The 14,003-nt window shown below is 40.2% G+C and overlaps 1 protein-coding gene across 1 annotated transcript in view; it reads left to right on the top strand.

Annotated features, from left to right (window-relative positions):
• LOC130931469 (creatine kinase, flagellar-like) overlaps window positions 1-14,003 on the top strand; it is a 35,953-nt gene extending 21,950 nt beyond the window's left edge. The window contains 11 exon segments of the mRNA XM_057860301.1: window positions 3,497-3,629; window positions 3,700-3,871; window positions 3,939-4,062; window positions 7,534-7,723; window positions 7,787-8,128; window positions 9,860-10,022; window positions 10,024-10,208; window positions 12,936-13,107; window positions 13,187-13,310; window positions 13,379-13,568; window positions 13,646-14,003. Of these exon segments, the coding sequence (XP_057716284.1) occupies window positions 3,497-3,629; window positions 3,700-3,871; window positions 3,939-4,062; window positions 7,534-7,723; window positions 7,787-8,128; window positions 9,860-10,022; window positions 10,024-10,208; window positions 12,936-13,107; window positions 13,187-13,310; window positions 13,379-13,568; window positions 13,646-13,824 (1,974 nt within the window). The 3' untranslated portion in view covers window positions 13,825-14,003.

The following is a 14,003-nucleotide window of genomic DNA, read 5'->3' as shown; positions in this document are numbered from 1 at the left end:
GGGCATTAGTCTTACGTGGGGGGGCAAAAAAAAAACCTACAATGCTCAAGTAGGTCGAAATCCAGCGTAGGGCTACTGCACCTTAAAACATGTTTTGTTTTCTCCTTGAGATAACTGCTGTTGTGATTTGGTCTAAACAAAAAATTAGATTTGATTTTATTTGACACATCCATAGCTGAACAGTATGGACATGCAGGTGACCTATTGTGGTTCCTCGGTTTTATTATTATTATTATATTCTTTGTTCCGCAGCCCCTTTGAGCTCAATTTGACACCCTTAGAATGCTCCAAAATGCACCAAAATCAGCAGGCAGGTCAAGACAGGTGCAATCTTTGATACCGTGTAAAGACAAATTCCAAATACACTATGTTGCGCCAAGAGCCCCCTAGCAGTCATTCTTTGTCCCGCCGACGCTTTGAGCCCTACTTTGACCCCCTCAGAATGCTTCAAAACTCACCAAACTCAACAGCCAGGCGAACACTGGTGAAAACTTGGATAAAATCTAAAAAAATAAAAATAAAAAAATAAAAATCATAATATGCGTAAATGTGTGTAGCGCTCCCTAGGAACAAAACCAACATTTATTTGTGTAGCGCCCCCTAGGAACAAAACTAACATTTAATTAATTTTATTTTTTTTTGTTAAGGTGAAAGTGGAGGTAACAATGCAAAGGTTAGAACACCTCAGTACTATATGAATAGGATACCATACGCGGTGCCCAGACTGAGGTTAGTTCTACATCCAGTTTTCTTTGGGTGGACAGAGCAAGTCCGTGGGTGGGCACTGCCCACCCCTGCCCCCCCTGGTAACGCCCCTGTTGGAGACCTAGTTTCCAAATGTTGTCGCCCTACCCAAGATGGCCACCAGCTACGAACATCGCTGTGAAAAAAAAAAAAAAACTTCAATCATCGATCTGCGGTGAATTCAAATGAGTTCACCACTAGTAAATGTCCAATCCATTTGAAGTCGTTCATTTGCTTGGCAGACTCCCACTTCAAATGGATTGGACAGTTAACAAATATACATAAAGCATTGGAGGAATGCAAAAGAACATAAAAAGTAGGATTGATTAAAAAAATCATACATATACAATACAGTGGTACCTCTACTTACAAATGTCTCAGCATACAGAATTTTCAGGTTAAGAAGCACCTCAATGGGAAAATATTGCCTCTTGTTTAAGAAATTTCAGGACAAGACAAAATACAGTATGGCTGGTACTCGCAGCTTCCAGAGTTTACTGAACGTGACATACTTATAGCTTCTCTGCCATTGGCTTTTGCCTAGCATTCCTTGCATTCAATTGGCTAAAAGGGACCTCTACTGTATGTGTGTTTATCCCAGCATCCTCTTTATTCTCCCCTGCTTGTTTTTTTTTTATATTATGCACAACTCCCTTTGTTTATTGTGCAATAATCTAATTGTATGATATATTTGTTACATGTTTTGATGCATTTTTATGCATTATAAAAGATTAATGTCTGAATTTTGGGTACAAAACCACTTCCAGAACCAATTGATTTCGTAAGTAGAGTTACCACTGTATATGGCGGAAAACTCAGGTGACGAAGTTCTTCTCTGAGACCCCCAGTTTGGACAAATTTCATAATTCAAAAGTGTCAAGACACAGCTGTGAATGACCACAGCCGGACTTTTGGGGGATTTTTTGGGTGAAACACAGTAATGTAACAAGGGTCGCAATGCAGAAATCGCAGACATTAAGGAGTGGTCAAGGCTTTTTTTTCAAATATTTAATGTTTGGATCGATTATTTATCATCTAAAATATCGGGGAAAATGCGACAGTAACAAAAAAATACAATTAAGCGATAGTATGATGTGGCTATCCGTGACTTATTTACAGACTCTATTTTTTCATTGTGATGTAATTTGTTAAAAGTTTATAATATACGGGTGAATAATTAAGTTTTTTGTTGTTGTTAAACTAAATATTAGACATCAATTAATGATTCTAAGCTAATAATGATAGACATTTCAAATAATAAATATAATTCTTTTTATGGCTGGGTTGAAACAAAAGCGGTTGCACGGTGTCTGTAAACGGGGGTCTCCAGGGTAAAACGCACAAATTAACATTAGTTCGGGGGCCTAATGCGCTATGAAACTGCTATGGCAGCATGTAGACATATTGTTCTATCAAACACAACAGTTCTTTTGGCTTAAAAGTGTATTGAAACTTTTGCAATGATATATTTGCACATTTAGGGAGGGTTGGCAGCGAATGAACGTTATTCACAACACCAAGGGCGTAGGGTTGCATAGGGACAGTAGGGACATAATTACCAACTTTTCAGGATGCTCAGATTGTCCGATTGCCTTCCTATATGTTGTATTGATAAAATACCATATCGGCCCGAATATAAGACGGCCCTGATTATAAGACGATCCCGTCTTTTTCAAGACTCAAGTTTGAAATTTTTTTTACAGAAAATAATTACAATACATCTGAAACAAATGATTATAACAATATATTTGAGAGAAAAAGCATGTTATTTTGCTTCATTCAAATCTTAATGTCTGAACAATTAAATATGTAAAATGCAATCATATTCGTAGATGAATGGCTTCTGGTTTTTGAAATATAAATAAACCAATCTATTGTGATAAAACAACAAAATTGCAATAATTGCATTAACCAGCAAAGTGAAGTCTAACTGTAACTGTAGTCTTGAAACAAACCTGAATAAGGAAAAACATTGCAATAAAATGATGCAAACTGCTTAAACTGAGAGTAGCTGAGATCTGTCATGACTGAACATCGCTTCAATGATATCTGGCGCCAATGCAAAAAACACCGTCTTATATTCGGGCCAATACGGTAATATTTATCTCTTTTCACTTGCTGAATGCGCCAGTCCATTTTTTCCCCCCTCAAACGAATGTTTGGTTGGCTGATGAGTTGAAGCCTGCAACAAAGACAAACACATATACTCACACAGCTCCGACAGATCCATGTCGGCAACATGCTGCCTCCTCTGCCCTTTTTCGGCCAGTAGCAGCCACTGTAAGTCATGTAAAAAGACGTCAATGTTGTGGAAGTGGGGGACACAACACAAATTTTGCAACAAAGTCCGACCTGCATCAGAGTTAGCATAGCATTATACTTGCTAACCTGTGAAACTACTGCGGCCAGGCCAGCCCCCACAAGGAACAACGAAGTCAAGCTAGCCGTCCCTTATTTGGATCATTGTTTGCATTATGTGCAGTACAGTAATATTGTCCCTACCAATGTTGAGACCAAACCTATCCCCAAACCTCACACATCAAATGAATTGGACATCCGGTGCTGTCAATGGCAGCCAGTGACTTAAGCAGTGACATACATTTGAATATTCATAAATCAGTATATACAGCAAAATATACGAGTGCTGTATATAAAATGTATAAATGTATATTTTAGAATTTATATTGGGTGCCAAAAAATGGTTTTGCTGCAACAGTATTTGTAATGCACAACTTATCGTCTGCCTCCCAAGTGGAACAACGACCTGGACGCAAAATATGTTCTGAGCTGCAGAGTCCGAACGGGACGCAGTATCCGTGGGTTCTGCCTGCCCCCACTCTGCACTCGTGGAGAAAGACGTGCTATTGAAAAGCTTTGCATTGGCGGTAAGGCATTGTGTAGAAAAGCATGGCAGTTAGAAGAAGAATGTGCTAATATTTGATGTTTTTCCTGCAGCTCTAGATGCACTGTCTGGAGAATTTAAGGGAACATATTATGCCTTGAAGAAGCTGACAGAGGCTGAGCAGCAGGATCTGATCAATAACCACTTCCTCTTTGACAAGCCAGTGTCACCTCTGCTGGTGGCCTCCGGGATGGCCCGTGACTGGCCTGATGGTAGAGGCATTTGGTAAGACCATCTAGTCCTGGATTCACACACGATCAGATATAAAACCAACTGATGTCTCCTTCAAAAGGCACAATGACAACAAAACATTCCTGGTGTGGGTGAATGAAGAAGACCATCTACGAGTGATTTCCATGGAGAAAGGCGGCAACATGAAGGATGTGTTCACTCGCTTCTGCACCGGTCTCAAAGAGGTTTGTAGGTCAACATTAAAGAATAATACTACGCAATTTGCGATGATCAGGGATAGGTGCGATTTACAATATAAGGCTTAATACTATAATGATTATCTCAATATGGCGATTTGAGGTCTACCAACAAGGGATTTTTAAAGAACACAATTCAGACGAAGCCAATTTTATAAGCTGATAGCATACTGATTATGAAAAACTAGTGACACTCTTAAGTGTATACTAGTACAAGTAGACATATGCCGATTATCTATTTCAAGGTATACCGTGGTATGAAAACATCAAGGTTTTCAAAACCCAACAAATTTTCCGTCACACCTTCCCTAATGTATTAGCTATTTTTTATGTCCCAAAAATGCATGGAGAAATCCCTCGCTTGCAGCTGTAAGGCTCAACGCTCACCCGCCGTTTGCGGCTCAGTGTCAGTGAGTTATCCCTGCTACACGATGGTTGGAGGTGAAACTCCTGAACTTCTCCCCCCATAGAAGAAAACGACTTCTCCCCCCATAGAAGAAAACAAAATCGCTGGTATCGGAACCGATATATCTGTCAACCTTTGATGGCAAAACAACATTTACCGATACATGAGTCAGGGGATCAATATATGGCGGAAAACACTCAGGTGACTTGAAGTTCCGCTCTGAGACACCCAATTTGACTAAATTTCAAAATTGTCCAATATGCATGTTTGATACATCATTGGAAAGCTTAAAATCTCCATTTTGGGGGGGGGGGGGGGGGGGGGGGGGGATTTTGAACAGGAGGGCATTTATTATTTTTTTTAACAGTAAAACCCTATCTGGAGGCGAGAGCATGCGAGAGCAGAATTACAGACACCATGACTTTAACAATATACTATAGCGTACTTACCTCATTTCGACCCAAAAACTCCATGTAGCATGTAGCTGTGAATGGCCACAGCTGGATTTTTGGGGGATTTTATGGGTGAAACATGGTAATATAACAAGGGTCGCGATGCAGAAATCGCAGACATCAAGGAGCAGTCGAGATGTTCTTTTTCATATATTTAGCCTTCTAAATGTTTTTCAATTGTTCTTTGTTTGGATCGATTATTTGTCATTAAACATATCAGAGAAAATGCGATACTAACAAAAAAAAATACAATTAAGCGAGAGTTATGAGGTAGATATCCGTGACTTTTTTACAGACAAAAGTTTAAAATATGCGAGTAAATAATTTTTTGAAGTCTTTTTTTTTTTAAACGAAATATTAGACATCAATTAATGATTCTAAGCTAAAAATGACAGACATTTTGAAAAATAAATATAATTAATTACCTTAGTTTTATGGCTGAGTTCAAACAAAAAACGGTTGCGCGATGTCTGGAAACGGGTTTTCAGGGTAAAACGGACCAATTAAAAATAGTTCGGGGGCTTAATGTGTAATGAATCTGCTATGGCAGTATATAGTCTTTCAAACACAACAGTTTTTTTTTAGCTTAAATACAGAAGTTTCTTTGAAAACGGAGTGCAAGAGCAGAACCTGCTTTTTTAGTCTTGTCTGTGTTTTCCGCCATATATATTTTGTACAGGTGTGTATTGCCTCATATCTGGCAATGTGATTCGTATCAGGATTCACAGTAAGATTATTGCGATATTTATATAAAAAGAAATGGACATAAAGTATCAATTTATTGCTGATCCTCATCCAGCACTCAAACATGTTTTTATGTTGTAAAGGATGTAAAGCATCATAATAACGAACCGTTATTTTAAATGCCAGGTCAAAATATTATATTGAGCATCCACGTACTGTATACCATACTAAACATTTCTGCAGTATTTCACTTTTTACATTGCACAGCTTGCATATGACGTGGCACTTGTCACACTTCATGACTCTGTTTTTGTAGTGAGAGCCAAACGTTTCAGACTTAAAGATGCTTTGGGGCATTTCGTATCTCCATCTCCGCCATATTGAAACTTTTGCTTCACGGCGCCAAACCCAGTGAGACTACAGTGTAGGGCTGTCGCTATCGATTATTTTAGTAGTCGATTAATCTATTAACAAGTTGGTTCGAATAATCGAGTAATTGGATTTGGAACATTTAATGCGTTGCAGAATCAATTTTAGGCATTAAATGAGAATACAAAAGTATTACAAGAGTATTTCTTTAAACTATGCAGGATTGCACTTCAATTTAAAAAATAAAATATCTGAGCTTAAATAAATTAGGATCTAAGTACAAAAAAAACAATTGGTTAACTTCCATGGCAAAAGTCTGCTAGCTTGAATGCTATAAAATGCTAATGTTTTTTGACAATGCTCTTCACAAATCGCTCAAACACAAACCACCCCCAAAAACTGCTAAATATACAGTACCTATAAACTAAATTATGAATGCATAAAAAACATATTGGCTCAAACAAAAACATGTTGGTTTTAACAGGGAGCGTCTGGATTCAGCCATGTTAAATATGTCATATTCACTGTTCCCACTAGAGGGCAGTGTATCCACCCAAATCAATAAATCTAAATGCAAACATTTTCAAAAGAAACCACAAAGCAGCTAAATTTGAGTCAAAGCTTTTTTCTCATCGAATTGCTCAAGGTAATTGATTAATTGTTGCAGCACTATGAGAGTGTAAAGAAGCCACCTAAGTTAACTCTCGCAAGCTCATGTTGTTACTTAAGCAGATTGTATAGCAAGGCTGCTGCGCGTTGCCAACTAATCGACAGGAGTAGAAGACCAGCCACTATTTGGATCGATAAGAGAATCCATTTTTTAAACACCCTTAATATTGTATATTTGTGTATACTATAGGGCTGCAGCTATCAAATATTTTAGTAGTTGATTAATCGATGGATTAGTTCGAATAATCGAGTAATCTGATAAGGAACATGAAAAATTACAATTTTTTTCAAAAATGAGGATCTATGGACATCAAAAGAAAATTGGCTAACATACATAGAAAAGTCTACTAGCTTAAATGCTATAAAATACTAAAGTTTTTTTTTTTTCAGTGCTCTTAACAAATGGTTCAGACACATATTCCCACAAAAAACAGCTAAATATACCTATAAACCAAAGGACTGCATTAATAAACATTAGCTCAAACAAACTTAGCTTACGTTGGTCTTAACGGGGAGCGGTTGGATTCAGCCATGTGAAAAAAGGCAGACCAGAGGGCAGTGTATCCACCCTAATCAATAAAACTAAATGCAAACACTTTCAAAATAAACCATTACAACGCCACTTTAATTAAACGAATACTCGAAGCAACAAAATTCGAATATTTTTTTCTAATCGAATACTCGAGTTAATCGATTAATCGTTGCAGCACTAGTATACTTAATCCATGAATATCCTTCCAGTCAAAATTAATTGGTCTCCTAGCGCCGTGTAACCAATCGATATGTATATGATGACTCTTGTTGGAAGCATATTGACAACCTATTGGGATGCTAATTAACGTGCTATATCACCATATCAATATATTGTCACACCTTTAGATTGAGGCTGTAATTAAAGAGAAAGGTGAGGCCTTCATGTGGAATGAACATCATGGCTATATCCTGACTTGCCCGTCCAACTTGGGCACTGGTCTGCGTGCCGGTGTACATGTGAAACTCCCGAACCTGAGCCAACACCCAAAGTTCAAGGACATTCTTACGAAGCTGAGGCTCCAAAAACGTGGCACTGGTACACTGAATCTTTGTTCGTCTTTATTACGTTATGCACGCTGACATATTATTCTTCTACCAGGTGGTGTGGACACAGCTGCTGTGGATGGAATCTTTGACATCTCAAACACTGACAGACTAGGCTTTTCCGAGGTGCAACTTGTTCAGATTGTGGTCGACGGTGTGAAGTTGTTGGTGGATATGGAGAAGAAGCTGGAAAAGGGTGGTTCCATCAACAATCTGATGCCCGGTAAACTTAAGATGAAGAAAATGTGTCCTGAGATGGACTTTCCAGAGCTCTCTATGCACAACAACTACATGGCCAAGTTCTTAACATTAGACGTGTACAAAACGCTCAGCGAGCGGAAAACCCCTTATGGCTTCACTATAGACCACGTCATCCAGTCAGGCGTGGATAATCCAGGTACAAATATTTGTTTATTCCAAAACTCAAATGTTATGAACAGTCCCGTGAAAGAATATTTGCCCCTTCTTGATTTGTGATCACACACACAAATATTTCAGTTCATCAAACCAATTTTAATTCATTAAATGCACAAAGGGGGGCTGTTACTAACCACAGTTTTAGCAACACAAATGTCAATTTCACTGGCTGTTAACCTGTTTGCCACCACAAAGTAAACAAGATCCAACCAATTCGTTCCCAGTGAGGGTTGGACTCTGTCAAGACTGCCCTTTGTCACCGATTCTGTTCAGAATTTTTATGGACAGAATTTCTAGGCGCAGCTGAAGCGATATTTTGCAGATGATGTAGTGCTGTTGGCTTCACAAAGCCAAGACCATGGTCTTCAGTCGGAAAAGGGTCCTGCCCCAAGTGGAGGAGTTCAAGTATCTTGGTCTTTTTCACGAGTGAGGGTAGGAGGGAGCGAGAGATCGACAGGCGGATCGGTGCAGCCTCTGCAATGATGCGGACTCTGCACCGGTCCGTAGTGGTGAAGGAGCTGAGCCGAAAGGTGAAGCTCTCGATTTACCGATCGATCTCCGTTCTTACCCTCACCTATAGTCACGAGCTGTGGGTCGTGACCGAAGGATCCCGGATATAAGTGGCCGAAATGACTTTCCTCCGCAGAGTGTCTGGGCTCTCCCTGCGAGATAAGGTGAGAAATTCTGTGTTGAGCCGCTACTCCTCCGCGTTGAGAGGAGCCAGTTGAGGTGGCTCGGGCATCTGGTTTGGTTGACTCCTGGACCCCTCCCTGGAGAGGTGTTCCGGGCAGGTCCCGCCGGCGGGAGGCCCCGGGGGCGACCCAGGACATACTGGAGAGACTCTCGGCTGGCATGGAATGCCTTGGGATCCCGCCGGAGGTGATGGTTGAAGGGGCTGGGGAGAGGGAAGGCTGGGCTGCTCCTTGCTAAATTTGCTACCCCCGCGATCCAACCTCGGATTAAAGATTTCCAAGGCCATTAACCATTGTCAGAGCCATTATCCACAAATAGAGAAAACTTGGAACAGTGGCAAACCATCCCGGGGAGTGACGACGACTCTTGCAGTGTGTCACAGAAGTCCCAAAGAACTTGCAGGCTTCAAAATGTAACTTTAGGGAAGATATGCAGCCTGTTACATCTGGTGTAAAAATGGCACGACATTTATTAAGAACACTATTCCAACAATAAAGCATTGTGGTGGCAACGTGATGGTCTGGGTGGGGCCGCTTTGTTTCCTTAGAACCAGAACAACTTGCAGTAATTGACGGAAAAATGAATTTTGTTCACCATAAGATCCTGAAGAACATCCAGCCATCAGTTTGTGCCAAGCACTCTAGTATGTAACAGGTCAATGATCTGAAACACCAGCAAGGTCACCTCAGAATGGCTAAAAAGAACGAAATGAAAGTCTGCATTTAAATCCCAACTTGAAAACCCTCCAAATTGAAACAATTATGCAAAGAAAAATCCCACTTGTTTGATTTCAGTAAGGTAACCACTTGCTATTAGGTTAAGCGGGCATTTTTTTCCTCATAGTATCACAGAGGTTCCTCTCCAAATAAAATCATTTAGAAACCTATACATCCTTATTGAGAGATTAATATTTGCAAGAAATAATTCAGGGTGGGGCAAATACTTTTTCAAGGCACTGCAGTCCAATCTGATTTGGTGAGGTTGACATTTGGTTTGCCCATGCTGCTGTTGTGTGCAGGTAGCCCATTCTCTTTGAGTATGGGCTGCGTGGCTGGGGATGAGGAGTCATATGAGGTCTTCAAAGAGCTGCTGGACCTTGTCATCGAGGATAAACATGGAGGTTATAAGCCAACAGATGTGCACAAGAGTGATTTCAACCCAGAGAATCTTTTGGTATATCGCTTGATTGTCAAGACCAGTTGTATGGATTTGTAGTAAGTGCTTTTTCTTTAAGGGGGGTGATGATCTTGATCCCAACTACGTTATGATTTCCCGTGTCCGAGGGAGTCGCAACATTCGAGGCTTCCGACTGCCATCACATTGCACCCGTGGAGAGCGACGTTTCCTAGAGCAGATCATTGTTGAAGGTAGGCATGTGACAATACAGTGGTACCTCTACATACAAAGTTAATTCGTTCCAGGACCTTGTTTGTAAGTCGAAATGATCATAGGTCGAGCAGGATTTTCCCATAAGAATACATTATAATTCCAGTAATTCATTCCACAGCCCGAAAACCTACACTAATTCCTTAATAAATACTGCTGGCACCATTATAAATGACAATTACACAGCAAAACAAATAAATTATAAATAAGTCAGAATATAATATGTAATGTAAAGAATCGGGTTGTAATGTGGCGGATGTGTTCTGCACTCTTTACCTGTGTGGCTGACGTGACAGTGAGATACAGTGGGGCAAATAAGTATTTAGTCAACCACCAATTGTGCAAGTTCTCCTACTTGAAAAGATTAGAGAGGCCTGTAATTGTCAACATGGGTAAACCTCAACCATGAGAGACAGAATTTGAAAAAAAACAACCAAAATCACATTGTTTGATTTTTAAAGAATTTATCCCCAAATTAGAGTGGAAAATAAGTGTTTGGTCACCTACAAGCAAGCAAGATTTCTGGCTGTCAAAGAGGTCTAACTTCTTCTAACGAATGAGGCTTCACTCGTTACCTGTATTAATGGCACCTGTTTTAACTCATTATCGGTATAAAAGACACCTGTCCACAATCTCAGTTTTTACTTCCAACGTAGAGTGGAAAAAAGTATTTGGTCACCTACAAACAGGCAAGATTTCTGGCTGTCAAAGAGGTCTAACTTCTACTGGCACCATTATAAATGACAATTACACAGCAAAACAAATAAATTATAAATAAGTCAGAATATAATATGTAATGTAAAGAATCGGGTTGTAATGTGGCGGATGTGTTCTGCACTCTTTACCTGTGTGGCTGACGTGACAGTGAGATACAGTGGGGCAAATAAGTATTTAGTCAACCACCAATTGTGCAAGTTCTCCTACTTGAAAAGATTAGAGAGGCCTGTAATTGTCAACATGGGTAAACCTCAACCATGAGAGACAGAATTTGAAAAAAAACAACCAAAATCACATTGTTTGATTTTTAAAGAATTTATCCCCAAATTAGAGTGGAAAATAAGTGTTTGGTCACCTACAAGCAAGCAAGATTTCTGGCTGTCAAAGAGGTCTAACTTCTTCTAACGAATGAGGCTTCACTCGTTACCTGTATTAATGGCACCTGTTTTAACTCATTATCGGTATAAAAGACACCTGTCCACAATCTCAGTTTTTACTTCCAACGTAGAGTGGAAAAAAGTATTTGGTCACCTACAAACAGGCAAGATTTCTGGCTGTCAAAGAGGTCTAACTTCTACTGGCACCATTATAAATGACAATTACACAGCAAAACAAATAAATTATAAATAAGTCAGAATATAATATGTAATGTAAAGAATCGGGTTGTAATGTGGCGGATGTGTTCTGCACTCTTTACCTGTGTGGCTGACGTGACAGTGAGATACAGTGGGGCAAATAAGTATTTAGTCAACCACCAATTGTGCAAGTTCTCCTACTTGAAAAGATTAGAGAGGCCTGTAATTGTCAACATGGGTAAACCTCAACCATGAGAGACAGAATTTGAAAAAAAACAACCAAAATCACATTGTTTGATTTTTAAAGAATTTATCCCCAAATTAGAGTGGAAAATAAGTGTTTGGTCACCTACAAACAAGCAAGATTTCTGGCTGTCAAAGAGGTCTAACTTCTTCTAACGAATGAGGCTTCACTCGTTACCTGTATTAATGGCACCTGTTTTAACTCATTATCGGTATAAAAGACACCTGTCCACAATCTCAGTTTTTACTTCCAACGTAGAGTGGAAAAAAGTATTTGGTCACCTACAAACAGGCAAGATTTCTGGCTGTCAAAGAGGTCTAACTTCTAACGAAGTCTAACGAGGCTCCACTTGTTACCAACTCATTATCGGTATAAAAGACACCTGTCCACAACCACAGTCAGTCACTCCAAACTCCACTATGACCAAGACCAGAAAGCTGTCGAAGGACACCAGAGACAAAATTGTTGACCTGCACTAGGCTGGGAAGACTGAATCTGGAATAGGTAAAACGCAAAATCCCAGAACCACATGGGGGGGACTTAGTGAATGACCTACAGAGAGCTGGGACCACAGTAACAAAGGCTACTATCAGTAACACAATGCGCCGCCAGGGACTCAAATCCTGCACTGCCAGACGTGTCCATATGCTGAAGGCAGTACACCTCCAGGCCCGTCTGCGGTTCGCTAGAGAGCATTTGGATGATCCAGAAGAGGACTGGAAGAATGTGTTATGGTCAGATGAAACCAAAATATAACTTTTTGGTAGAAACGCAGGTTCTCGTGTTTGGAGGAGAAAGAATACTGAATTGCATCCGAAGAACACCATACCCACTGTGAAGCATGGGGGTGGAAACATCATGCTTTGGAGCTGTTATTCTGCAAAGGGACCAGGACGACTGATCTGTGTAAAGGAAAGAATAAATGGGGTCATGTATCGAAAGATTTTGAGTGAAAATCTCCTTCCATCAGCAAGGGCATCAAAGATGAGATTTTCTGTTTTTTTTTTTCAAGTGGGAGAACTTGCACAATTAGTGGTTGACTAAATACTTATTTGCCCCACTGTGTCAGTGTGAATGGCAGGTTGACAAACTCAATTGTTAGGCAATCTATAAAATTGTTTCAGGAAGAAATACATGAAAAATATTGGACTTCAATGTTATTTTTTCTGCAGTTCTTGGATCAGTTGGTGGAGAACTGAAAGGGAAATACGTGGCACTGAAGAGCCTGTCAGAACCTGAGCAGAAGCAAATGGTTGACGACAACCTGCTGTTTGAAAAGCCAGTGTGTCCTCAAGTGCTGAGCTCGGGGATGGCCCGTGATTGGCCCGATGGCAGAGGCATCTGGTGAGAGAACTGCAGCCTTGGGGCTTTTTTTAAATGGGTACATCAAAATGGAAGCCACATTCATGTGTTCTCTTCAAAGGCAAAATGATGACAAATCATTATTGGTGTGGCTAAATGAGGAGGAACATTTAAAAGTCATCTCCATTGAGAAAGGTGGCAACATGAAGGCAGCGTTTACTCGCTTCTGCAGCGGAATTAAAGAGGTTTGTTCATTCGATCAGATGTAAATCCATAATGTAGGTATTGAGTCTTAATCGCTCGATCTGTTTAGTTTGAATCCAAGCTCAAGGAGAAAGAGCTCGAAATCATGTGGAATGAGCATTTGGGTTACATCTCGACTTGTCCCGCCGAACTGGGAACTGGTCTGCGCGCTGCTGTGCATGTGAAGCTGCCCAATATGAGCAAACGCCCTGAATTTGATGAGGTTCTCAAGAGGTTGAAACTGGAGAAACGCGCAACTGGTATACAGATTTTTGGTTGTTGCTGAAAGCATTGCTTTCAGACAAGTCATACAATTCTGTCATTTTTTTCCCTTCAGGTTGCGCAGAAAACCAGACAGAGAATGGAATTTCAGACATTTCCAATGCCGACAGACTGGGTTTCACTGAGGTGCAGCTGGTACAAATGGTAGTTGATGGCGTCAAGGTGCTGGTGGAGATGGAGAAGAGGCTTGAGATGGAAGAGGGCATTGACGATCTGATGCCTGTCCAGAAGTAGAACCACTGACAAATCATATATTCAGTAGTTAACGTTTTTCTCCCACAAAGCATTGTGGCCATTTAGTTTTGATGGTTTTCTTATCTTTGAAGCAGTTCTGTCGTGTTCTGAAACCTGTTCAGATCTCGGCCTTTTCACTGTGACACCGTGTGCAAATAAACTTTGTAACTGTCCCCATA

This window comes from Corythoichthys intestinalis, chromosome 15 (assembly GCF_030265065.1).
Source record: "Corythoichthys intestinalis isolate RoL2023-P3 chromosome 15, ASM3026506v1, whole genome shotgun sequence".
In the NCBI taxonomy this organism is placed as follows: Eukaryota; Metazoa; Chordata; class Actinopteri; order Syngnathiformes; family Syngnathidae; genus Corythoichthys; species Corythoichthys intestinalis.
The sequence above is the reverse complement of the archived record's forward strand: the minus strand, read 5'-3'. Positions and strand labels throughout refer to the sequence as shown.